The sequence below is a fragment of the Acomys minous genome (genome assembly GCF_964271855.1).
Source record: "Acomys minous genome assembly, chromosome: 2".
NCBI classification, from domain to species: Eukaryota; Metazoa; Chordata; class Mammalia; order Rodentia; family Muridae; genus Acomys; species Acomys minous.
Genome location: NC_140484.1, coordinates 33,215,223 through 33,240,133, shown reverse-complemented (window position 1 = coordinate 33,240,133; position 24,911 = coordinate 33,215,223). Strand labels below are relative to the sequence as shown.

Genomic DNA, 24,911 nt, shown 5'->3' with positions numbered 1-24,911 from the left:
CTTCCATTACTACTGATGAAAGCCTCAGTCCTTACCTCAGCAGGCCTTACCTGCTCTAGCCTGAAGCTATGTAATGTGTCAGTCCACACTGATACTCTGTCAGGACTAGAAGCTTCCAAATGGAGTGCATTTCTGTCTCTCCTCACAAGGGTGTTGCAACCAGATACCAGCTTTCCAACCCAGTGTCTACTTTATAGAGCCATTCTCATCTGCCAAAGCAGACTTATGTAACAAGTAAATGTGGGCAAGTAGACATGAAAAAGCAACTTCCACCCCTTGGTACCAAGCTAGAAAGAGAAAAGCAACTTCAGAGAACACATTATGACTCATCAAAGTCCCCAAAGAAAAGCTTCCTGGGAATGGAGCATCCTGAGCAGCCTCTCTGAGTCCTTTTAGCCTCTAACCATAGTTGCTTTCCTCTGATTTTCTACAAAACAAAAGAACCTCTCACTTTCTTCCTTAGCATCATAAATTGTTACATTTTGCTTTACTTCAGAGATGAAGTTCATGGTATATACTCTACACTCATTTTTTTTCATATGAAGCAAACGCTGCAGTCTTTGCATTTCTCAAGAGTTTAAGAATTCTTCGGTAAAATTCTTACTTGCTGCAGTGCAAGCTACAAACAAGACAAGTCTTCAGAAGAGAGACCCGAAGGGAGAGGTGAGGCATTCTTAGGTCAATGTGAGGGGAAAGGGAGCCAAGTATCTATATTTAATCTGTACTCCCAACCACAGATTGTGTTCTTTCATTCCCATACTTGTGCATGTAATGTATGGGTAGCAACCCCTGCAAGTACTGCATCAAAATTTTATGTAAGCTGGAGAACACATCTAACAAAGGGAAGGTTTTCTCCTTACTTTCTTTCTGACAAAATACCAGAAGGAATGGCTACTGGCTTTAGCATCTTAAAGATGATGGTTGTTCTTTCTAAGATTTGTCATGGCAAGTGGAGGCGAAATTTTATTCACAAGAGAATAAAGGGAAAGCCATGCTGGTCATGGTGGTATACATGTAGTCCCAACAATCAGGAGACTAGGGTAGGAGGCTATGAATGGCAGGGCACTTTGGGCTACTAGAAGGAGAGGGAGACAGAGAAGGAGAGAAGAAAGGGAGGGAGGGAGGGAGGAAGGAAGAGAGAGACAGACAGAGAGACAGAGACAGAAAGACAGACACATATATAGAGGTAAATGGACAGGGAGAAATACACACACAAAGACAGATCGACAGACAGAGAGACAGACAGAGAAACAGAGAGACTGACAGAGACAGACAGAAAGAGACAGAGATATAGAGACAGAGACACAGAGAGAAATATACACACAAAGAAAGACAGAAACACATACAGAGGCAAATGAACAGGGAGAAACACACACAGACACACACACCACATACATACACACAGAGGGAGAGAGAGAGAGAAAGAGAGAGAGAGACAGAGAGACAGAGACAGAGGGAAAGAGAGAGAGAGAGAAAGACAGACACACACATACAGAGGCAAAAGGACAGGGAGAAATAGATATACACACAGAGACAAATACACACACACACACACACACACACACACACACGATGTGACATCATCAAACTGTTAAACTTGATCTGTAAAGTTGACATGTGAAGGAAACAAATTGGGCTCTTAAAGTTTAAAACCTAATCCTTGTTAATGAATAAAGATAAGCATTGTCATTAGGTTAAAGCCTTTTATTATACACAATTAAGTTTCTGGCTATATTTCTGTAAAGCTGGAACCTCTTAGGCAGTTAGAAGTTAGTATTTAGATTATACATTTACTACACTATTAATTGGGTTTCCTGTTTCTCAGAATATATTCCCAGTTACTGTTATACTGACCTGTTCTTAGGCAGAGAAACAATTTCTTACAACCTTTGCTACACACTTTATTCTAGTCCTTTAGTGTCTTTCGTTGTTTTGTTTTGTTTTGTTTAGAAGTTCACTTTGGGATCCACAGAAAACATGGAAGCCAAATTTAACAAGCAGGTAACAGCGCCTTGGAAAACTATAAAACTATAGGGTGTATGGATCACTCTCTCTGCTCTTCCTGCTACATGAAAGTAGAGCCTTTGTAGGGCTTCCTCCAGGCCTGGACCAGTGATGTAAACACTTCTTAATGAGCACATAGGAATCTGACATTTGCTCCCAGTGTTCCTTGTCATCAACATACCCAGTACCGAATCTTGAGCATCCCTTAGAATGGCACTTCAGACCCTGTTGCTCACACAGTCAATGATGTAAAAGTATAAAGCATCTTAAAATAGAATCTTAACCTAGGGTGGGAGGGATCCTCAACCAAATAGTCACAGTGTGCTTTGAATGACTAATTTAAGCTATTACATTGCAAAATAAGGAATAAATCATACTTTTCATAACACGACCACATAGGAGCAGTTTTAATTTTAAGAGTCAAGCACCTACATTAATCTGAGTCTAATATAATAGGCCCCTGATTTAAAATCTCCTAACATTCTTTCACACTTCATAAAACTAAAAATAAAATTGCCTCACCAAATAGTGACCTAGGGTCCGGCAGGCGCACTGGATTTCAAGGAAAACCGAAACACTGGCTCTCAAAAGCACTACGTGCAGGCAAATTGCAGTTTGTAGCCTTAATTGGTCTTAAATGTGGGGTGGAAGAGAGAGGAGACTCCAGTCTATAGAAAATGAGATTTATTTCCCTTTTTAAATCAAAAGCAGATCCCATGGTTCAGCTGCCCCCTGACTCTCCCGCCCCACCCCCCACCTCCACGGGCTTATTTTCCCCTCCCATATTCTTATGTATATTTCACTCGAAGATGACAGGTGACGGGAGGTGAGAGTGCTTCGTGCCTTTCAGAAGTAAACAGAGGGGTCAGGTGGGTTTATTTGGGTTTATTTATTTACTAGGCGTCCGGGCCTCTCTCAGCTGTTTCTCTTCGCTGGCATTTGGAAGCTTGCAGTCCTTTAGGGATGAGACAGATTTGGCAGGCTTGTTCTTTGTGCCGCCTCCCTTTTCACTGGGGGTTGGGGATGGGTGGGAAGAATGCAGATTTATGACAGCCTTGAAGGAGAGGGTGGTCGAAAAAGTTTCAGCTGGTATGATAATACCCATTTTTTTTTCCCACGGCCAACGCTGTGCCACAAACAGCTTGGGTGCCACCCGGAGCCCTGCCCCCGCCGTCCCCTCCCTTTCTCTCTGCAGGCTCGAGCTGGCAGGCGCAGGCACACTTAAATTCCAGCACGGTCTCCACATTCCCCCGAACTACTACGCTCTATTACTACGGCTGCCCTCCTCTTCGCTTCGGGGTTTCCCCCAGACTCCCCAGAGGAGCTCGGAAGGCTACTGCTAGCTGAGGGACATGCGGCGCCCGAGTCCAGCAGGGCTGCGGGCTAGCTGCTTGTCCTGCGCAGTTTCTCTGCTCCAGGCACAAACACGGCGGAGAGCCGGCGCCTCGCAGACACACACGGATCCTCGCATACAGTAGAGCTGTCTCGTTCCACATTCTTGCACACCGCCCCTTGCTCCCCCCGCGCTCCCGGAGTCGCTGAGCAGGGCGAGTGACAGGAGAGTCCCGCCAACCCGCGCCGGGCCGGGCAGGGAGGAGCGGCGCGCGGGGCCAACTGCGGCGCGTCTTCCGGCGCCCAAGGAGGCGGCGAGGGTGGGACACGGGGCGGAGCCCGAGTTTAGGAAGAGGAGGGGACGGCTGTCATCAATGAAGTCATATTCATAATCTAGTCCTCGCTCCCTCTGTTTCTGTACTCTGGGTGACTCAGAGAGGGAAGATTCAGCCAGCACACGGCTCGCGAGCAAGGTAAATATAACTTACAACTCCTTTCTCTTCTTTCCCCTGCTTCGGCCTCTCGGCAGCCGCCACCGCCGAACCCCTCCCGCACTGAGCCGCCTTACCCTGGATTATGCATCCTTAGCCTAATCATTATTTATTGTGCATGCTCGAAGACCAAAACAAACAGGCGGGCCAACCGCTACAACAACAACAAAAAAAAGCCCGCCTCTTCCCCGCGGGCCTCAGGTGGAATGCTCTAACGACAGCTCCCGGGTAGCGATAGAAGAAGCCAGAAAGTTTCAACTGAACCTCGGCGTAACAACAATAACAGTAATAATTACTACTTTAAGGGGACAAGGGGAAGAAATCCCAACATGCCACAGCCTTGACCCCGGGCTGGCTGACAGTGATGCGCTGCCAACTCAGGGTTGCAACACACTCTCGGCCAGGTTGCGTTCCCTGGTGTAGAGAGGGCTGGTGGCAAGAGGAGAGGGGCTTGGGGACCTGGGGCGGCGGGAGACTGGTAACGCGACAGTTCACCCAGAGCCATCCTCTCCATTAGAGTTGGAGGGGGAACAAGAAAGGAGGGCAAGGAAGCCCGGGCTAGCGGTGGGGTGCCAACCAACAAGGCTGCTACTCGCCTCTTGGGGACTTGTTAAAGGGCTCCAGTGCGGGGACACGAGCAGATCTTAGCGGCTGGAGTAGTCCGGGCTAGCGCACTGAACAGGAGGCGGCTACTACCGCGGGGCCAGTGCCTGCGGGCTCGGAGGTGTCACCTCCACTCCCCGGGTCCCCTAGGGCAAGGGAGAGATTGTTGGCTAGTGACAGGCCTTTAGAAGAAGGGGTTGCCCTGGGGGTTGTGGCCAAGGCGCCGCGAACCTCCTCGTCTGGTACCCGGAGGCAGAGCGGGCTGGGGTGTTGAAGTTCAGGGTTTTCAACCCGGGTCCCGTGCCTGAGGGTGGAAGGAATCCCCAAGGAAAGAGGTCCGAGGTGCCCACTGGGCTCCGTTAGCCTGCACTCCTCCTCTCTGGGTTTGTTTTCTTTTGCTTAGAGTCTTTCCTTAGCTTGCGCCAAGGAAGCTACGGCCCTGGGGCTCCTGGGATGGTCTGCGTGTCAGGGGTGCACAGGGACCTAGGAGAGCCGCGGCGGCTACGGGTTGGGGAGGCCATGATCCGGATAATCCTCTCTGCCTGACTGTCACAACAGGACCCGCGCACACCCGGGCAGCGGCCGTGGCGTTCGGCCGGGAAGGGGAAGGGCTGCAATGGGGAGGGAATGGGGGGTGGTGAAGGAGGGAGGCGGGGAGAGCCGGTGGGAGCCTCCTCCCCGCGACGACTTTCACCCTTTCCTTCTTGCTCACCGCTTTCGAGTTTGCTTTATTTCCATCCCAACCTACTTCACCCCTTCCCTAGAGCCCCCTCCCTCCCTCCTCCGCCTGGCCGCCTCCCCTCCCGTTGGCGTTGCAAAACAGGGCCACGCCATCTGCAAAGGTGTCGCGATGTACTTCCCCAAATCATCGGTCCAGAGCGCCAGCCCCTGGGCGCCCTCCAGCCACCAAGCGCACACCAGCATAGTGCCCCCCGGTGCCCCGCACCAGGCCGCGCAGCCTGGACGCAGTGACACCGCGCCGGGCGGGGCTCAGCGGTGCAGACTCAAGGGGACACCCGCGCTCTGGCCCGGGCGCTCGCGCCGGTTTCCGGTACCCGCTGGAGATCTTAGGGTGCGGGTGTCTGCGTTCACCCCCGCCTCCTGGATTACATTATTATTTTTATCCGGGTTGCTATTTGCTGCGGATGGTGGTGAGCGCGGGGCTGGTAGTACTGCCTGGGGGATGGGGGCGGAGGGAAGTTGGACACCAATCAACCCGGAAAAAAAAAAAAGTTTGGCAGGGCCGCAAGTCGGATGGAGGGGCAGGAGGGGGCGGCGGGCTGGCGCGAGTGTGCAGTGCGCTAGGGACTAGTGCGTGGCAAGCTGCGCTGGCTGCGACTACCGCCAGACCCCTCCCGGGAGCGGGACGCAGACCCGGCGGGGTCTAGCGGCTAGAGGGCGGGAGGCGGTGGCCGTGCGTGCAGCTGCGGCGAGGGCGAGTGCGTGGCGCGCGCGAGCCGCGGAGAATCAGGAAGTCACCGCGGCGAAGCGCACAGACATGTTTGATCGCCGTGACATGACGCGCGCGAGGGAGGAAGAGGAGGCGGCGGGGGCCGGGCCGCAGGCGCGGACCTAAGCTTTGGCGTGCACGCCGCTCCCTGGCCGCCAGCCCGAGCCTCCGGCCGTTCTGAGTCGCCCAGGTAAGGAGCCTGCTCCGCCCGCCTCCTCCTCCTCCCTCCTCCTCCTCCTCCTCCTCCTCCGCCGCCGCCGGCGCCGCCGCCGCCCGCGGAGCTTTCTAGGTCTTTCTCTGCTGACCCCCCCCCCCCTCCCATCTCTGGCTTGCCTTCCTTGCAAAGTCAGGCAGGCAGGCAATCGATTGCACGGAAAACTTTCCAGCGGGAGGCACCCGACGGGGGAGAAGGAGGCCTCTCCTGTAGCTGGCGTTGTCAGTTCTTTCTGCTCCAGGTCGGGAGAGTGAGTCGCTGCGTCCTGCGGCTGTTGCACGTTCAAACTTAGGGCCTAAACGTGCAAGATTTACTCCGTTAGGAAAAATAAACATCCCAAGCGTCTCTCTCTCTCTCTCTCTCTCTCTCTCTCTCTCTCTCTCTCTCTCTCTCTCTCTCTCTCTCTCTGCGGAGGAAGAAGGTGTGGGAGGGAAAGCGGGGGTGTAGTGCAGAATCATTCCTCATTCAGTGTCTGCACCGGGTGTTATGTAATTTTAGTAGCACATGGGTGCGAAGCCCACACTGGGCTTCTCCCTCCTTTGTTTATATAACTTTTGGGGAGTTTTGCCAGGCTGTGTCCTTTTTCCCCTCCTCCCTAGTGCGATGGAGGTTGGTGCTTTTGGAAAAGCCAAGTGGCCTGAGTTACCAGTGTTTTGTATTAGTGTCATCATTGAGTCCTTTCAAGCCATCACGTTGGCACGAATTCTTTTGTATATATGTATAACATTGGAGCAGTAGGAAGACGTTAAGGACACAGGTTCGTTTATTGCGCTCTGTGGTAAAGTTAAGGTTTCAATTAATTTTCAAACTTTTCACCTGGTTTGTTCGCCTTGCTTGTGGGAACACCTAAGATGGTTTGAGAGTTGCCTGGGGATTTGGATAGGACAAAATTCCTGTCCAATTTCCCAGGACTCAGAAAGCAGTGAGAACTCTTCTCATATAAAAGCCACAATCGATGTTTTGTGGGCATACACTAACAAATTCATACTCCAGTGTTTTCAGCAATATTTTCCTCTAAGTTTGTGAGGCCTTACCTGAAGCTGCTACCCACTCTGGCTTCCGGGCTCCTTTTAAGTACGAACCGGTGAAGGCTTAGGAGGCGTGGCTGGGTTGATTCTTAAGTGGCATTATTATGCAAATAGGAACACACTTTTTCTTTTCAGAATCTAATTGCCCTTTTATTCCAGCAGGCTTGCTGACTTGCTTTTAAAATACTGCCTTTGGATAGTAGAGGAAAGGAACCCAAAGTGGGGGTGGAGGATTTGGGACCAAGGGTAAGGGTAATTGGGTTGAAGTACAACTGTAAACACGTATGGAGTTGCCAGAATGAAACCCGCTTTTTAGTACAGTCAGTACACATTAAGACAAACATTTAAACACAAAAATCCTTAGGAATGGGTTTTTTTTTTTCTTAAAAGGCTACAAAATGCTCTCTTTCCACTACTGAAAAAGGTAGCTTTAAAGACACCTGTTAGGTCTCTAAGACAATTATTAAAGTTGGTTGTGGGGAAGATAATGTACAGGACGGAGGGGCATCTAGTTTTTGTTTGGGCCTTTAAAAAGAGGTGCCATTTTGGTAGAAAATATTTTTAAATGAGTTAGGATTTAGGGTGTCAGAACGTTTGACAGAGAGGAAAGGAGGAGCCCCTCATGCCATCTTTCTCTCAGCCCAGCTTTGGCTCCTGGCTGCACTGTGGTGTCTCATAGAAAACACTTAACAGAGAGTTCAAAGCAGCTTTAGATCTTTTCTTTTGTTCTTTGGTAAAGTAGGGTTTTCCCCCCCTCTTTCTTTATTTTATTTTTTTTCTTTTTGCATTTCTGGTCAAGTTTCTTGAAAAGTGCTCTGGCCAACACCTGAGGCTTAAAATTGACTGCAGTAAAAGCGTACCTCTTGTATGGTTAGTGTTTGATTTTTTTTTTTTAAAGTATTCTGGATACAGTATACCTAGAAAGTAACCACTTTGCAGGTAATTATTTAAAGCTCTGTTTTTCTGTTTAAAATAAACTGTTCTGCCGGTGGGGTTAAAAAGCACCTCTTTCTCTTCTAGAGAGCAGCTTCCATACTCTGTAGTACTGTGATATTTTGACGTTTCATTTTAACCACTCATTGTGTTTTGGAGGAGGATGGTAAACAGAGAAGTTTCATAAATTATGAAAGTGGTGCTGTCCTCCAGTGTTTCCAGGTTTGTTTGTTTTGTTTTCTCTCCCTCAGAAGCCTTTCTTTGTAAACAAGGCCTTTGTCAAACTCCTAGGTCAGCAGCTTTTGCTACTCTGGAGAAATAATAAATCACTACTTATGACATTTTGACATGCTTCCTTGAGGATGGCTGACTTATCTCAGGCACCAAGCTGAGGACCATTTCACAGTCTCAGCATTCTGAAGGCCTGCCAGCCAGCCTGAACTACCAGGAGTTTTGATTCAAACTGTTTCTCCTTTAGATGCTATGTAAGGAAGCTGTGGACACTGAGTCCGTTTGCATGAGTGGCCTCAGAAAGCTGCAGGTCACAGTCCCGTCCCCCACCCCCCCCCACCCCCCGTGGTAATTTTTAACAAACAAATGAGAAAATGCCCCTCATATGAAAAGCCAGATTTGGAAGTTACTTTTATGATTTTTTTTTTCTGTCACCATTGGAAAATTGTGTGTGTGTGTGTGAAACTTTTAATATCTAGCCAGTAAATAAGATTACAAGCCATTACATAAGTATGGCAGAGTGTTTAGGAAGTTGTGAGCCTTTTTTTTTTCCTATACAGAAAGTTGTGACTCTGTGTTTACCACAGTTTATGAAAGAGCATATTTATTTGCCTAAGATATTTACTACCAAGTTAAGTGAGATCTTGCAACCAGGCTTTGGAAAGACTTTATGTCTCTGTTACTCTTTATTATAATTTTATTTGTTCACACTATTTTAATACCTTTCCTTGAAAGTCTTCAGGATGCATCAGCACTTTCAAGTACTATGGTTTATTTTTTAAATATAGTTTGAATACTTGAATAATTATACTTCAGCAAAACATATAAGGGATCTAATAAAAATTCAGTAGCTAAACAGTGAGGTTTTAAAACACTGACTAGAAGCAGCTCATTAATTTTTGTCACATGATCACCTAGAGTGATGCATTGGATGAGGGTGTAGATTTTGAGTTTTTGTTGGTTTGTTTTTCGGAGACGAGGCCTTATATATGCCAGGCAGGCCTGGAACTCACAGTCTTCCTGCTCCTGTATCTCGACTGCTGGATTCAGCTGTGTGTCACCACACCTAGTGCTAAGGATGGAACCCAGGGCTTTGTGTGTACCAGGCAAATACTCTTAACAGAGCACCATCCTTCGCCCACGATTTATTTCTGGACTTCTAGGAAACTTCATATGAATTGTCATATTTTACTGGTTATATGAGGCCTGTGGGGCAGTGTGACAGGTGTAATCAATCAGCATGTAATTCTGTGGGTTTGTCTTATTTTTTGTTTGTTTGTTTGTTTTGAGACAAGGTTTCTCTGTGTAGACTTGGCTGTCCTGGATTTGCTTTGTAGACCAGGCTGGCCTTGAACTCACAGAGATCTGCCTGCCTCTGCCTCCGAGTGCTGGGATTAGAAGTGTGCACCATCATACCCAGCTATAATTTTGTTGTGATTTAAAGCATCTGAGAACACTGCAATTTTCAGATGGGTAAGCACTGGGCTTGTTCACCCACCAGTGTTATGTTCTACATTTGTGCAAGCACTACTGTCTTAGAAACTTTTTAGGAAAGTGATTTAATCCAAGTATGGTCTAGGGTTTGTAACTGATGAATGGAATACCCAGACGTTGAGGCTGAAATTAAACCTAGCTTAAAAGCCATTAAAGTGTAATTATAATCCCCTCTTACTTTTTGAAAAAAAAAAAAGAAAACAACAACAACAACAAAACAGCATTTGTGAGTTAAATTATGTAAAACAAAGGGAGAGGAGGAGGAGGAAGAAGAGGAGGAGGGAAGGGAGGAAGGAGGATGAGGAAGAGGAGGAGAAGGAGGAGGAAGAGGAAGAGGAAAAGGAAAAGGCTGAGAAGGAACACTAGTGTATTGGTACCAAGACTACCTGAAGGGGGTTCTCTGGGTTTGCTCTCCAGTTGTGCGTCTCTCCTTTGGGATGCTTGTGCCTTTCTTTGCCTGCTGGATGTGGTGCTCTGCAGTTTCTGCCACCCTCCTGGGAGATGAGCCATCCCTGTGGAAACTGAATGTCTGCAAGGAAAGCCTCTCCTGCCCTGAGGCTTTTTAACAACTGGACACATAATAGCTTGGCAAATATTTGCAGCTATTCTGTGGTTTTGCTGTTCTGTTCTGAAATGCCATTATGCAAAGTCCGAAATTCTGCTTAAAAACAAGCACTGGTCAGTAAGAAGCGACGTGCTTTCCAGAATGTACCTGGGCATCTAAAACATAGGAGTAGCAGCAGGACCTGGTGAGCCCCATGACAGTTCTGGGCCCAGCTTTAGGGTTGTGGAAGGACAGAGCAGAGATGGACGTGGTAGATGCGGGTCATCTCAGATCAGAAGAAAGCTGGAGATCACAGGGACTAAGCTTGAACAAGTCTTGGGGAGACTACTGTGCCTGTTTTGACCTGGTTACCTGGCCTAAGAGGGTCCCTTAGGGAAGAATTTTACAAGCTAAAACTCGGGAGATTGTAGAAAGCCATGACTTAGAGGCTAGAGCTTGAATCTCTTTTTCAGTATTGTTGGAGGCGTGTTTCTCAAAATTCTGTCTATCTGTCTATAATTTTATTGTTTTATGTTTTGTCTGCATGTATGTCTGTGTACTGTGTGTGTGTGTGTGCCTGGTACCCAGAGTGTCAGAAGTTGCAGTCATGAGCCATCCTATGGGTGCTAGGAATGGATCCTCTGGAAAAGCAAGCAGTGCTCTTAACCACCAGGCCATCTCTCCAGCCCCTCAGAAATCTTGAGCCAATGGTAGTGATTCAGGACCAAAGTTCTATTTTGGATTAATCTGGTAACTTGTATGTTCCAGGTCAGGGTGAGAGATCTTAGGAGGACCCTGGCCGTAATGAGCATTTGCATGTAATAAGCTTACAAGGTATCTGCACACCTTATATTTTACTTGGTTTATCTCAAATCTAAAGCTTGGTATTTGCTTTCTAGTGTGCCTCTGTGGTAGGTAAGGAACTTGCAACCCAAAGAGGCTCAGTGGACCTGTGGATGACACACTTATAAATGGCCACAGTCACGGATTTGAAGGACTCACTGTTGAGTTCTGATTGTGAGTTTGTCAGGCAGGGAGTGTTGGGCATATTGCCGATCAGTTGGCCTAGGGGTGTAGCTTAGTGGTAAAGAGATTGCCTAATGGGAGCGTGTTAGGCTCATGTCCCAGGTTCTGTCCCCAGTGCTGTACGACACTCCATCACATATATAAGCCTGGTTCACTCTGCACATAAACTGAAATGTTGAGGTTTACTCCTAAATAGAAGTTGTTGTTATTATTATTATTATTATTATTATTATTATTATTATTATTATTATATTTACATTTGTGGTTTGCCTCCATCTATGTCTCTGCCAGGGTTTCAGATGCCCTGGAAGTAGAATAACAGTTGTGAACTGCCATGTGGGTGCTGGGATTTGAACCCCGGTCCTTTGGAGGAGCAGTCAGTGCTCTTAACCACTGAGCCATCTCTCCAGCCCCTTGCCCATCAGATTTTAAGGCATGCATTTTATACTTAAAAAAAAAAATATGTTTAGTGTACAGATGACATTTCCTTATTAGAACCCATTGATTGTTGTCAGCATCCTAAGACGAGATTGCTCTGGAAAGGAGCTTTACAGGTGTCTGGGAAGGACGGGCAAGCGTACAACATGCGTGAGTGGCTCCATTGCAGGATGCTGCCCGCTTTGAAACCGGCTTTTGTCGCCTTGGATTGCTGGTTTCTTTTATGGCCAACTCCCTAACAGTGTGTGCTTACCTAGACTTTAGAAGTGAGTTAACCTTTGCTGGTCTGTACTCCCTGAGTCCCAGATTAGAGAAGTGTGTTGTTTCTGTATTGAAGGGGCCTCTTGCATATTGGATTTTCTGATAGACACCCCCCCCCTTTTTTTTTTCATGTGCGGAATATTGTCCATCCTCACTGGTTTGGTGCAGAGTGCATCACAGGTGGACTTCTGTAGGGCGGTGACTCCAGATACCTGGGTGGGGGTGGGGTGACAGAGTGAGGTAAGGATCCTGCACAGGCAATGCCTGGAGCCTACAGAGGTGGGGGTGAGGGCGGGGGCGACTAATTAGTGCAGCTCAGTTTGTTGTTATCATCCTTGTGCACCAGGCTTCCTCTCAGCCTTTGCCAGGTCTACTCTGAGCAAAGACGGTCCCAAGGCAGTTTATTTAAAGTCAGGGCAGTAGCTCAGGCATGTCCTAAATTTGTTTCCCTGATTGAAAGATGAAAGAAAGTTCACAGAAGCCCAGTGAATAGAGACATTTTCCTCCAAGTGTTTCTTAAAACGTAGATGACTTTGAGATGAATGGCAAGCCAACATGAATAACCATGAGAATGGGTTTTCAATGCTTTCCTAGGGTTTGTGTGGGCCAACTTGCATTCACTTTAGGTACAGTATGAGTTTTTAACACCATCACAAATCATATTGTGAGTTGTTTATAAAGTTACACGTCTTGAGCCAAATAGCAGTGTGGGTCATTGTGAGGTTTAACCTTGAGGCAGACAATTGTGGCCTCTGATCAAAAGCTGCCTATGCAACTTAACTTCCTTTATCTTCACTGCAGTCCTATGCACTGCCCACCTACCTGCTCTCGGGGTGCTCTGTCCAGTTCTAGGCAAGTTGCTACCTCTTATGAAGGATTTCAGTTCCTCTTTAGAGAAGGGTACATGGAAAAAAAAAAGCAGCTCTTTCTGACCAAAGGCTTCTGAGTCAGCAGACAGACACAAAAGGACCCTTATCTGGATTTATCTCCAAGTCTCTTGTAACAGCCTGAATGCTTGGAAAAGGCTGCGTTATTCTTAGGCCTTGGACTAAGTTCTTATTTACGATGGTCCACCTTTAGCCTGGCCCTCACCCTCCTCCTGTAAAGTGAGCTGTGAGAAAGCTTGGCTGGGGACTTGGGCTTTCTCTTGCTTCCTTAGGAACTCTGGTGAAGAGCATTTCGAGAGGTGCTGTCCAAGTTTGTGAGCACTCCCCAGCTCTTCTCATCTCTAGAAAGTTTTATATTTTGTTTTTAAACTTCAAAGTCTAACCACAGTATTGCCATCTCTAATGAGCCTTCCCTGTGTCCTTTACTCCTCTTCTGAGTGTCATCCCTCCCAACCTATTGCCCTGGGGACATTGAGCTATTCCCTTACTAGTTTTGAAGAATTTTTTCTTTTCTTATTGCCATCTATGCATCTAAGTTTCCTATTAGGTGTTCTGGGGTCTAGAGTGTGTGTGTGTGTGTGTGTGTGTGTGTGTGTGTGTGTGTGTGTCCCCTTATTGTTCTCCTGTAACTTCCCTTTGCCTGGGACACCAAGTAGAGTTGAGAATGAATATATAAAAGTGGATCATTTGGTGTTGGACTGAGGATCTTGGCCCTTCCAGGTAATGATGTTTTCACCTCAGAATCTCTTTAGGCCTTGGCTTCTCTTTACTTCATCCCCTGATAAGTAAATATACTGTCCCAGCCCAGTCCTCGCCGTTGCAAAACACCTCTGCCATTGTTTCCACCATCTTTGTCCTTTGTCTCCCACTTTCTCCCTTCGTCTGGCCCCACAGTGGAAAACATTACAGAGGTGCCGGGCTCAAGCCAAGGCCTGTTATCCTGAAATCAGTGTGGTCAAGACTGGAGAGTGGCCAGCTGATCTGGCCGCATCCCTAGAAAATCCCTGTGCCTTCCTTTTGTCTCCAAAGCAGTAAAGAGGAGCTGGACATGATGGTTGTGGTGGTGGGCATCAGGGCTCAGATGGTGCATCCTTGCACGGCTCCCAGGGATGTGGACCCAACTGGGGCAGAGAGGAAGTGAAGAGATGAAGAACACACCTAGACAGTAAGCTGGGCTCGAGTGGATTGGGCCATTTTCTGGAAAAACTGTCGCACCCTGGACAGTCAGGATATTTATAATCTGAGTTGGACAGCAAAGCAGGGCTGTTGCATACAGATGGACCCTGAGGTGAGGTTATTACAGACAGATAAACAAGAGGGTGTGGGGGGCTTATGGTCTACAGCTGGATCAAGGAGCCAGGTTTGCTTAATCTCAGGAGGAACAGTCCCTGAAGGGGGGAGCAGTCTTGAGGTTATAAGCATCTGGGGTCAGGGAGAGAAAGCTATGGTGAACATTTTCTGCACACTGTCAATATTTGCACTATATGTCATCACTCTGAGCCTGAGACTGTGGGGTACTAGACATGGCTATGCCCGTGTGAACAGCACATGTTCACTCAGGATTTCACTTACTTGGGCCTTTCTCCAATGCCTAAACTCAGCAAGAAAGTAAAGGGCTCCACTAGCCTTGGTTGGGTGGTGGTAGGCTTGCCCTGGGAGATGCCCTGCTTGGTATATGCACTGAGAGTCAAAGAATAAAGTGCTCTGTGAGGAGTTTTGCTCTTGTGACCCATGTGACTCTGGACAAGCCAGGCCCAGCCTTCCTGCCTTCTTGCCTTCACCTTTGCAATGGGAGCCTGACACAATGTCACCTTAATTCAGGTGACTAGAATGGTTATGAAGCATATTTGGTGTGTACCCTACATGTAGGTAGACCCTTGGGATTTCCTGGATTGCAGTTAGACAGGCGCCTGAAGTTTTGTCTGGGTTGTGGTAGCTGGAGAGGCGACCCTTAAAATTCCTTGGAGTTGAACTCCTTTTAATATGCAAGTGGTGCCCAGCTTTTCAGGGGAGGAGAAAGAGAAGGGACTTGGGCTGACTGTGGGATTTGGGATTGGGGGAAGTGCAGCCATGCCTTTTATTTTTAAAAGCACACACTCCCCAGCTGTAAAGGCAAGAATGTCTGGGTGAAGAAGACAGGGTGTGCTGCTGAAGAATTCTTGCCAGGAACACGGTGGCCTGGCCCTCAGGGAGTCCTAGGCTGAGGCCGGGAGGAAAGAGGGGCTGCACTGCCTGTGTATGGGCGGCAGCTGTGTTCTGCAGCCACGTGTCCTTCATTGTTCTGACCACATCATTGTTTTTCCTTTCTGAGGCAATGTAAGCCTCTGTCCCCTGACCCAAAAATGAAGTAGACTGTCAGTTTATCACCTGGACAGAACTGTCACCCAGGATGAGCCCTGCCCCTCTCCCACTCCGCTCCTGTGATCGTCTCCCTCATCTCCACCATGGAATGCTTTGAAAGGATGAAAGGGGCAAGGGCTTGAATGGACACAAGAAGCTGAGCTAGCTGGCGTAGACTTGACGCCCTCATTGCTGACTCACTGATAAACTTGTTCCCTGCCTTGAGATACGCATCTCTGATTCGTAGCCCTACGCGTCTTTATGATAGTATAGGACCGTGCCCTTGTGCATTTGAGGTAAAGAGTAAAGTTGCCACTAGAAATGTAGAGGAAGAGGAAGATGAGGGCTGCTGGCCTCATCTTTGTGAGGCCTTCTTCACGTGTATACTTGAGTGATGCCCAGTCCTGGGTTTGGCATAGACGCCCATTTGGGAGTGTTAGCACGCTCAAGATAGGATGGGGTCTTTGAGAGTCTCTGGGTGGTGGTAGACCCCACGTCACAGATAGGTAGATGGAAGGGACCTGTGATATTGTCCCATCCTGAGCCTAGAGGGAGCCAAGGGACCACATGGAGAAAATGCTTTTTCAGGGCCCCAGGGTAGTAGACTCGAGACAGAACTCAGATCTCCAGATTCCCAGGTGAGTTGGAGACCAGCCGCCATCACCTTTGAGTTTGGAGTGTCTAGATCTTTCTCATTCCTTAGCAACATGACCTGGGGTTCAACTGTGCTGCTTTTCTTAGACCTGTAAATTTCATGAGTCTGTGGACTCTCTTATTCTGTCGTTCCCCCACACGTAACATATTCCTATAGTAACATTCCACTCAACGTGCTTTGTAACTTCCCATTTCCCTCCAAATATATTTTTTCCTCTTAAGAAGTTTTATTTTCCATTAAAAAAAAAAAAAGAAGAAGAGGAATATTTGTCTGGGGTTGTATTGCTTTACAATCTCAGAGAATCTTCATGAAAGTAATAATGCATGCAGAATACAGTCATGGTTTATACATATTGAAAATGTAAAACACAGAGGTGTAGAGGTATTGTGCTAACTTGAGTTTTTGTGTCTTCATTGTTCAAACTTGTACTATATTACCAAAATACCTATTGAAGCCAATTTCGCAACAAACTATAACAGGAACTAAGTAATTTCCTTTAATTCACTAAAAAATAAAGGGGTGTATCAGTTTGTTGATATACACAGCAGAGCGTTATAACTTGTAGTGCCTGTGATTTGACGTCAGCTTCCTAAGTTTAAAATGCTGACCAAACATGTTTGTGTTTATGTGAGAGGGAGGTGGAAGGCAAACACAGAAAGTATTTCTAGCAGGGCGCAGTGGCATACGTTTGTAATCCCAGAACAGGGGGAGGTAGAGGCAGGCGGATCTCTGTGAGTTCGAGGCCAGCCTGGTTTACAAAGTGAGTCCATGACAGCCAAGGCTGCACAGAAAAACCCTGTGTTGACAAAACAAAATAAAACACAAAACACTAACAAAACAAACAAGCAAAAACAACAAATAAGTTCTCTCTACCTGCTTTGTTAATCATACACACAAAAAAATAGTAATAACAACATTTGGCTCTTGGGGTATGAAAGGTTATCATTCATCCCAGACCCTGTGTGTGAGGAAGCACTTGTTTGGAGTTCTCATTTTAACCTCAAGTTATTCATCAAAGCGGCCTATATTTCTGCCTACCCTTTAAAGATTACTTTATTTACACACCTCAAACACTGGTTACCTTACGTTTTTATTCACAAAATTAATTGAGTCTACTTGCCCTTGAAATTTCACCTGCTGTTTGTTCACTGAGGAGTTGTGACATGGTCTTAGTCTGTAGCCCAGGCTGGCCAAGAATCCTCACTCTGTAGCCCAGGCTGGCAAAGGATTCTCAGTGATCCTTCCTCAGTATCCCAGCTGTTGGTATCCTCCATGCCTAGCCTCTGGTATTCTCTGAGCTCATAGTGCATTCAGCTAGAGGGTGCTGGGGACATGGAAGCGAAGAGCAAGGCTCTGCCCTCATGGGCCGTGCTCTCTAGAGATTTCAGTAAGAGGAATGGAGCTGCTGTGGCTTTTTGTACTTTGCTTTCTTCACCTCCCACTTTACTGTGGAGGGACTCGATGTTCTGGATGACTAGGCTGCTAGCCTAAGTGCCATCACCTGGGAGGTAAGCGAGTCACTTGGGGGAGCCATTCTGTATTCTGTTGGAGGTTGGACAGCAAAAATGTTTCCCCGTGTGCATGCGTCACTACAGGACAACTCCTGAACATGGAACAATTATTTTCATAGTGTCGTTTCAGCTATGTTGCTAGGGTCGTTGGTCTCTGCCAGAATTTGGAAAACATCTTATTTACTGATTTTTGACTTATTATTGGAATTGCAGTGACTCTGTCAGTCAGTCACTTCCTAGTGAGGCAATGCCAGGAAGTCTTGGAGACTGTGATGGAGTAGTGCTCTGTTACATCTAGAGAAACAGAATGCCGGCTCCCAGACACTATGGGAGCTATGCCCTGGCATCGCTGACCCGAAGCGTAGCACAAATCGTGGGTCTTAATAGTCTTGAGTGTTTTTGGTTCTGATACCTGTGAGGAGGACCACAACTTTGTCCATTTTTATTATCTTGTGTGCAGTACATGTGGTGGGTAGATAAAGCATGTAGCTGTGTGGTAGTTCTGGATTTTGTTTGTTTGTTTGTTTTACAAGTACTGCCTCATCTGATTCTTAATTATCAAGACAAGAACTTACCGAGTAATTGTCTCTGAGTATATTCAAACCCATATTAGTACGATCCCTATAGCTTCTTTCTTTTTTCGGAGACAGGGTTTCTCGATGTAGCCCTGTTTGTCTTGAAACTTGCTCTGTCAATCAACCAGGTGGGCCTCAAACTCACAGAGATCCTCCTGCCTCTGCTTTCCAAGTGCTGGGCTTCAAAGCATGCACCACTATGCTGTCTGTCTTTCTTCCTTTTTCTATAATTGGGACTTTTCTTTTTATTATCATTTTGATGGACTTGTATTTTTTCCCCCTTTAGCCATCTTGAGTTCTCTGTGGAGTTTTCATTGCCTGTTGGCTTATGAAAAGGGGCCTAGGTTGGGTCTTTCTTTGTAAAGGATTTTCTAGTCCAGTGCTTTGGGGGGAGTAAGGGCCTTAGTGACTTCTGAGGCGTCTAAACTAGTCTATAATGGAGAGTCTCTGTTGCGTTTAGTAATAAATTTCAGGCTTGTTTAGATTCTGCTTATGTGTTAAATTTCAGTTGCTCCAGTGAGTCTCTCTGTATCTGGGATGATTTATCATTCGGGGGAATCACTTAGTATGTTTTTTTTTTAAAACAAGTGGTCTTCATAAAGACTGGAGCCCAGGGTGATACATCACATGCCTTCAAACATCTGCAGGAGACAGGGCAGTTCTGTTTGACGTTAGTTACAGAAATGGCACCATCAAATTCTAAAAACTGTTTTATTTGGATCTTAACATCATGTTTAAAACATTCTTTTCTTTTCCTTTTTCACCTCCTTTTCCAACTTAGTGTCACTCTGCTGACTGGCAGAACCAGGAGAAGTAGATGTCCACACCCACAGACCCAGCTGCAATGCCCCATCCTGGGCCCTCCCCGGGGCCTGGACCCTCTCCTGGACCAATTCTGGGGCCCAGTCCAGGACCAGGACCATCCCCAGGTTCTGTGCACAGCATGATGGGGCCCAGTCCTGGACCCCCCAGTGTCTCCCATCCTATGTCAACAATGGGCTCCGCGGAATTCTCACAGGAAGGCATGCACCAATTGCATAAGGTAAGATTTTGTGCACTCTCTCCCACTTGACCTGTCTTCCCAGGCATGGTTGGACAGGATTCCTGATGACTCTCCCAGCTTTCTCCTGTTGTTAACATGTGGCTCTAGCTAGACATTTGTGTTAACTTGCGTGTTATTAAAAACATTCCTGTAATCCCAGTGCTTGGGAGCTTGAAGCAAGAGGACCATGCATTTGCTGCCAACCTGGACTATGTAAGGAGATTCTGTCTCAAGAAACAAAAACAAACCAAAACCAAGCCAACTCTAAAACAAAAACCATCCCCAAACTAATGTAAAACACACTTCCGTGCTATAGTTTCACTGTTTCAGATGGCACAGTAATAAAGATGCTGTCTTTTTAAAATATGAAGGTCCACCTTGCAGTGTGAAGAGGTTTGGGGATTAGTGGGTTAAAGGTATTTTGTTTTGGTAAATAAGACTTCCCTTCCTCATCTCTCATACAATTCATATCATCCACAAATCAATATATTGAAAATTATTCTTCCTTAAAAATGTTGAAATTTATTTGATAAAAGTCTTTAAGAGTGAAAGATGATAAAGCCGGGCGTGGTGGCGCACGCCTTTAATCCCAGCACTCGGGAGGCAGAGGCAGGCGGATCGCTGTGAGTTCGAGGCCAGCCTGGTCTACAAAGTGAGTCCAGGGCAGCCAAGGCTACACAAAGAAACCCTGTCTCAAAAAAAAAAAAAAAAAAAAGAGTGAAAGATAAGTGTATTTTTCTGAAGATATTTCAAGGCCTAGAAAGAACTCTCCCTCTCAACAGTTTAAAAGCACTTGTATCCCTGACACTGAGCAGCTCACACTTGTCTGTAACTAAAGTGCTAGTGACCTGGTGTCCTAGTGACTTTCTGACCTCCTCAGGCACCCCCACTTGTGTTCCGTACATGTGGTGGGCACTCATCCGTGCACACACAAATAAATGAATGAATACATGAGTAAACAAATATTCTCAAAAGACTTTATTAAAATTAAATAGTTACCAGGGAATTCTTCCTTTACTGGCTTATTGAGATGCACAGGTAGCTTGGGTTGGCCTGAGAATCCCCAGCAGTTCTGCTCCGTCTCCAGTGTGGCTCAAGCTGCAGTGAGGAATCTTGCGGATGCTCTGTCCCTGGGAGGCAAGCACTCTTACTCTGGTTCAGAAGATCTGCTTGTTCATTCCTAGAATCATGTCTAGGATCCTCTATTGATGAGACCTTGATATTTGCTGTGAAGGTGATCACACGGGTACCGTTTTTCATTAAGCCCTTATAGGAGATGCTAAGGACTGCCTTTCGGAGAAAGAAGACTCCTTTTGACTGTTTGCTTTGAGGGTTAGCAGTATTCAAAGAAAACCAGTGGAGGGTATCATGTGTTACTTGAAGGCCTTGCCTTATGAGACAAGTGCAGGCTTTACACCCCTGTAGATGGTACCACTTGTGGGGCTGCCCCTGTACCTGCAGCAGGTATAGCCAGGTTCTCTGGAGAAACAGAACAAATGAGATACAAGGAGATTTATCTTGAGGAATTGGTTCATGTGATTCTGGAGGCTGAGAAGCCACACAGTTTGCAATCAGCAGGATGGAGACCCAGGAGAGCCAGGGGTTTAGTGCCCATCCAAGTCCTGAAGTGGAATCAGAGAAGTCAATCCTGTAAGCCCCTAGTCAAAGGTCAGGATGCAAACTCCTAGCCTAGGTCAGAAGACTGGCCTCCTCCTGAGTGAATGAGATGGTGTGAATGGATTGATGATGTGAATGGGATGATGTGAATGGGATGATGCCTAGGCCAGGGTGCTCTGCTTTCTTCAGCTTACATTCAAATGCTTATGAAATCATGCTTAGCCAAGTGCTCTGGATACCTGTGGTTTAGTCAAGGTGACACAATTAAGTCAACCATCACAAAAGACAAGTGCTAGAAGATACATGATTAAAACAAAAGCATCGTCCTTTTATAGGACAGTAGGTCATCTTCAAGGTAGGACATTAGAACCCCAAAGGGATGGTCTACTAAACTAAAGGTTATTTGATCAGTTCCAAATCAGGACAGTAGTGTGCACTTATCTTGAAAAGTGGACCAGTATCAAGAAAAATGAGGTATACAAGCATTCAACCTCTTGCTTTCCTGAGAGGGGGACGCAAGGCAGGAACTACTGGGAGTGGAAGAGACCTAAACTGTGAGCTTGAGGAGAACAGACTCTCAGGAGATGGTTTCAGTGATATAGCTCCATATAATAGGGGAACAAAGTCTACTTAAACTTTTGGGGGTGGGTAGGCGCTTTCTGAGTGGGTATGCATCATTGGCCCACCCTGGGCTCTGGGGGATGCCTCATTTGCATAAGGAAAAATTCAAAGTAATGCCAGACTGCCAGACATGATTTATAAGGGGAGAAGAAGTTTAACTTGGCTACCAGGCTATAGGATCTTAGGGTGGGGGTAGGGGTTGGGGCAAAGGTGGAGTCTCAGGGGCCATTTGTGCCTGGGGCAGGGGGGCTAGCAATCCTGCACTTGTCAATCTCAGGATAAGGTTTGTGAGGTTTGGGTCTGGAGGGTCAGCTTCTCCTAGTGACACTGCTCCCTGGCCCCACAATACATGGTAAAAGTATGGTATCAGCACAGATATGCACAGACAGGGGTGTGGTTTTTTTTTCCTCATCACAGAACTGTACCATCTCTATTTATTATCCTGAAACATCCTCTTTTTATTTAATAATGTATTTCTGCAGTATCCCCAAGTTTGTATACTACCCCTTTTTCTTGTTTGTTTGAGATAGAGTCTCATATAAGTCTTCCTGGCCTTGACTCACCCAGAATTGCCTTTGACACGTGTCCTCCTTCCTTCTCTGTGCCACGGTGCCTGTTTATCTTGTCAAATATCTACAGAACTAAGCTCTTATTTTCCATAGCAAATCATGGTGTGACATCTTGACATATAGAAGTCATTGAATCATCTTGTCTTATGTTAACTTGGAGATTTTTTTTTCTAGATCTGTTCTGCTCTTGTAGACACTGAATGTGTAATACAGAACCTCAGGATGACCAGAGGGAAAATGTGGAGGACATATTTAAATAATATTTGTGATTGAATCATTTATAATTATGTGTGGGTGAGGTTTGGTCCTGTCCTGCTTTTTTATCGGGAAATTCTATTAATTGTTATCTCTTCTGACCCGTGCCTTCCCCCCAATCCCCCCTGTCTCCCTCCCTCCCTCTCCCTCGTTCCCTCCCTCCCTCCCTCCCTCCCTCTCCTTCCCTCCCTCCCTCCCTCTCTCTCAGTCTCTATATTCCTGGATACTCCTTTCTCTTTGGTGTTTCTCTTACCTGTGAGTTTGGCAGTTTTTCATTTTGAGCCTTGTGGATCTTGCAGTCTTGTTTTCCCTCCCTTGCAGCCCATCAGATAGCTTTCTGTGTGAGGACCTGCGTGAACCCGTGGAGCTCACACCTGCTGGCCAGATGCCTTTGCTTTCTTTCTTTTTTTCCCAGGCACTTGTGTTCCTTGTCTTCCTCCTCCATCTCCCTCTGAGTTTCAGCTTTTCCCTTTTCAACATCACTGAAAATAAGTAAACAAGTGGCCTACATACATCTGCTGCATGGCTTTGATTTCCTCTCTATTATTACTGCTTAACAGACTCAGTGACACTCTTTATACCAGATTCTTCCCATTTTTCTTCTGAACATCCTCTTTATGGTAAAATTTCCCTCTTTTCAAGTGCATGCTTTTGACTCGGCAGAAATTAACTTTCTTTTCTCCAAAACTGCAAACACTCATACTTTCTTGCTTGAAGTCATTTGGTTTTTATAAACTCTTGGAAATGTTCCTTTCAGGCTGTTTTGAAAATTGCTATTACAGTTTGGGGGAAGAATAGACTTTCCTTTCCCAAACACACGCTCGCTCCGCTGCCTGATTCTGGATTGGATTAACATCAGTTCGATGGCTATTTCTTATACATCTGTGGTGCTCTGGGCCTCGGGTCCGGTGTCCAGGCCTCATGCCTGTTATTTATTTCCAGCTTGTGCCTTTAGCCTCTTCTACTTTCCCCTGTCTCTGCATCCTCTCATGCTGTTTCTCACTCCCTCCTTTTTAGTATTCACCCCCCCCCTTCGCATCTCTGCCCCTTATGTTCTTCTCTTCCCAACTGCCATGGAACCTTCTGGTTCAACTTTTTAGCTTTCCTCACTTCATTCCTCCAGTGAAGAAAAATCACCAGGAAAAGAGGTCACCTCAGACATTTCACATAGCCTTCACTTGGACTCCAGATAAGGTCAATATGTAACGAGTTTCAAGGCTATCCACAGAGGTAGGAGAGTAACATTTGTCCACCATGTGAACAGCACTTCATTTTTTTGTTTGTTTGTTTGTTTGTCTTTTAGTTGGCAGGTTGTGGCCAATATTGGCCGAAGAATATAACTCAACATTTTTTTTTAAGTCTTTTTTTTTTTTTGATTTAGAGATGGTTTTGCTGATCTTATTGGTGTAATCTTTCTTCCTGTCGTCTTTAATTAGCAAGTACAAAAGTGGAGCAGTATAGAAAGGGTTGTGAATGGCTGGATCGTATTATCTCTAAAGACTTTGGGGATAGCTCTTTGATAGTCCTGTGAGAAGTCCTGTGCCTTAAAGAGCTGTCTGATGGGTGCCCTTTACCTGTTTCAGCCCATGGACGGGATACATGACAAGGGGATTGTAGAAGATGTCCACTGTGGATCTGTGAAGGCCACCAGCATGCGCCCACCACACCCAGGAATGGGCCCTCCCCAGAGCCCAATGGATCAGCACAGCCAAGGTTTGTGTCCTCTGCACACTGGATTTTCTCTTCATATCCTACTAAAGAAACATCAGTCTCTCCCGGTGGTAAATTAATAACAGCTTTAACCTATGTTTCCAAAGATGGTTAAATACAGATACTTTTCTTTCTCTTCACCCAATAGGATATTATTATTATTATTATTCATGTGCATTCTTTTATTTCCAAAGTCCTAGTAATTTTATCAGCCCAAAGCATCAAAGTATGCTACACAGAGCTTCGTGTCATTTATTGAGACTTTTTACTGTGATCCTTTAAGGTGAATGATGTCACTCCCAACTCATAATAGAGAAACCCAAAGTATAGGGGATTTCCTTATTTCTCTAACTGTGCATAGCCAGTAATTGATAAAAATATAAAAGGAATCTAGATTTCTCTGTCACCAATAGCACAGATATAGAAGTAAGATGAGCCAAACATTAGCATCCCTTGAGTTGACACTCTCTGTGTCAAAGGGGACATTTTCTGGCAGTGAAACCACCCGCCATTGCTGGTCAGTGACTCTGTAGGTCTCCTAAGCTTGCTGTAGCATCTAGGAACCTAGTGGCCTGAAACAAATTTATCCCTTCGTAGATCTATGAGCTAAAAGTTCATGCCCACAGTGTCAGGAGAGACTACTGTCTCTTAAGGCATCAAAGAAGGATCCTGCTCTGCTTCTGCTGGTTGCCAGTACACCTTGACATTCCTAGACGTACACACTGAAGACTCTAGTCTCCACCTTTGTTACCACACGGCATTTGTCTCTGTGTCTAGTTCTTCACCTGATATTTGGATCAAGGTGGACCCTATTCTAGTATGACTTCACCTTGATTTGGTGACATCTGCATCGACCCTATTTCCAGATGAGGAAACATTCACAGGCACAGAGGGTAGGATGTCAGTATTTCTTTGTGGGTAGCTACACACACAGTTCAACCCCCGACCACAGCTAATCAGTGTGTGAATTTCTTTTCTCCTTCGCGTCACCAATGCCATGTTTTCTCCCTTTGCTGTTGAAGGGCTATTAAGCTACTTCAGAGCCATTAAAATACACCATAGTCTGACTTCAGAATCACC

General features: G+C 46.2%; 1 protein-coding gene across 6 annotated transcripts in view; it reads left to right on the top strand.

Moving 5' to 3' along the window:
• The first annotated feature begins 3,667 nt into the window (after window positions 1-3,667).
• SMARCA2 (SWI/SNF related BAF chromatin remodeling complex subunit ATPase 2) overlaps window positions 3,668-24,911 on the top strand; it is a 170,673-nt gene continuing 149,429 nt past the window's right edge. For 3 of the 6 annotated variants that reach the window (XM_084758050.1, XM_084758047.1, XM_084758052.1), the window contains exons 1-3: window positions 3,668-3,809; window positions 18,799-19,059; window positions 23,705-23,834. In XM_084758050.1, coding sequence (XP_084614176.1) covers window positions 18,835-19,059; window positions 23,705-23,834 — 355 coding nt within the window. In that variant the 5' untranslated portion in view covers window positions 3,668-3,809; window positions 18,799-18,834. Of the gene's footprint in view, window positions 3,810-5,244; window positions 5,582-5,718; window positions 6,071-18,798; window positions 19,060-23,202; window positions 23,352-23,704; window positions 23,835-24,911 lie in introns of those variants that run through there. The other 3 variants (XM_084758049.1, XM_084758048.1, XM_084758051.1) reach the window with 3 other exon arrangements.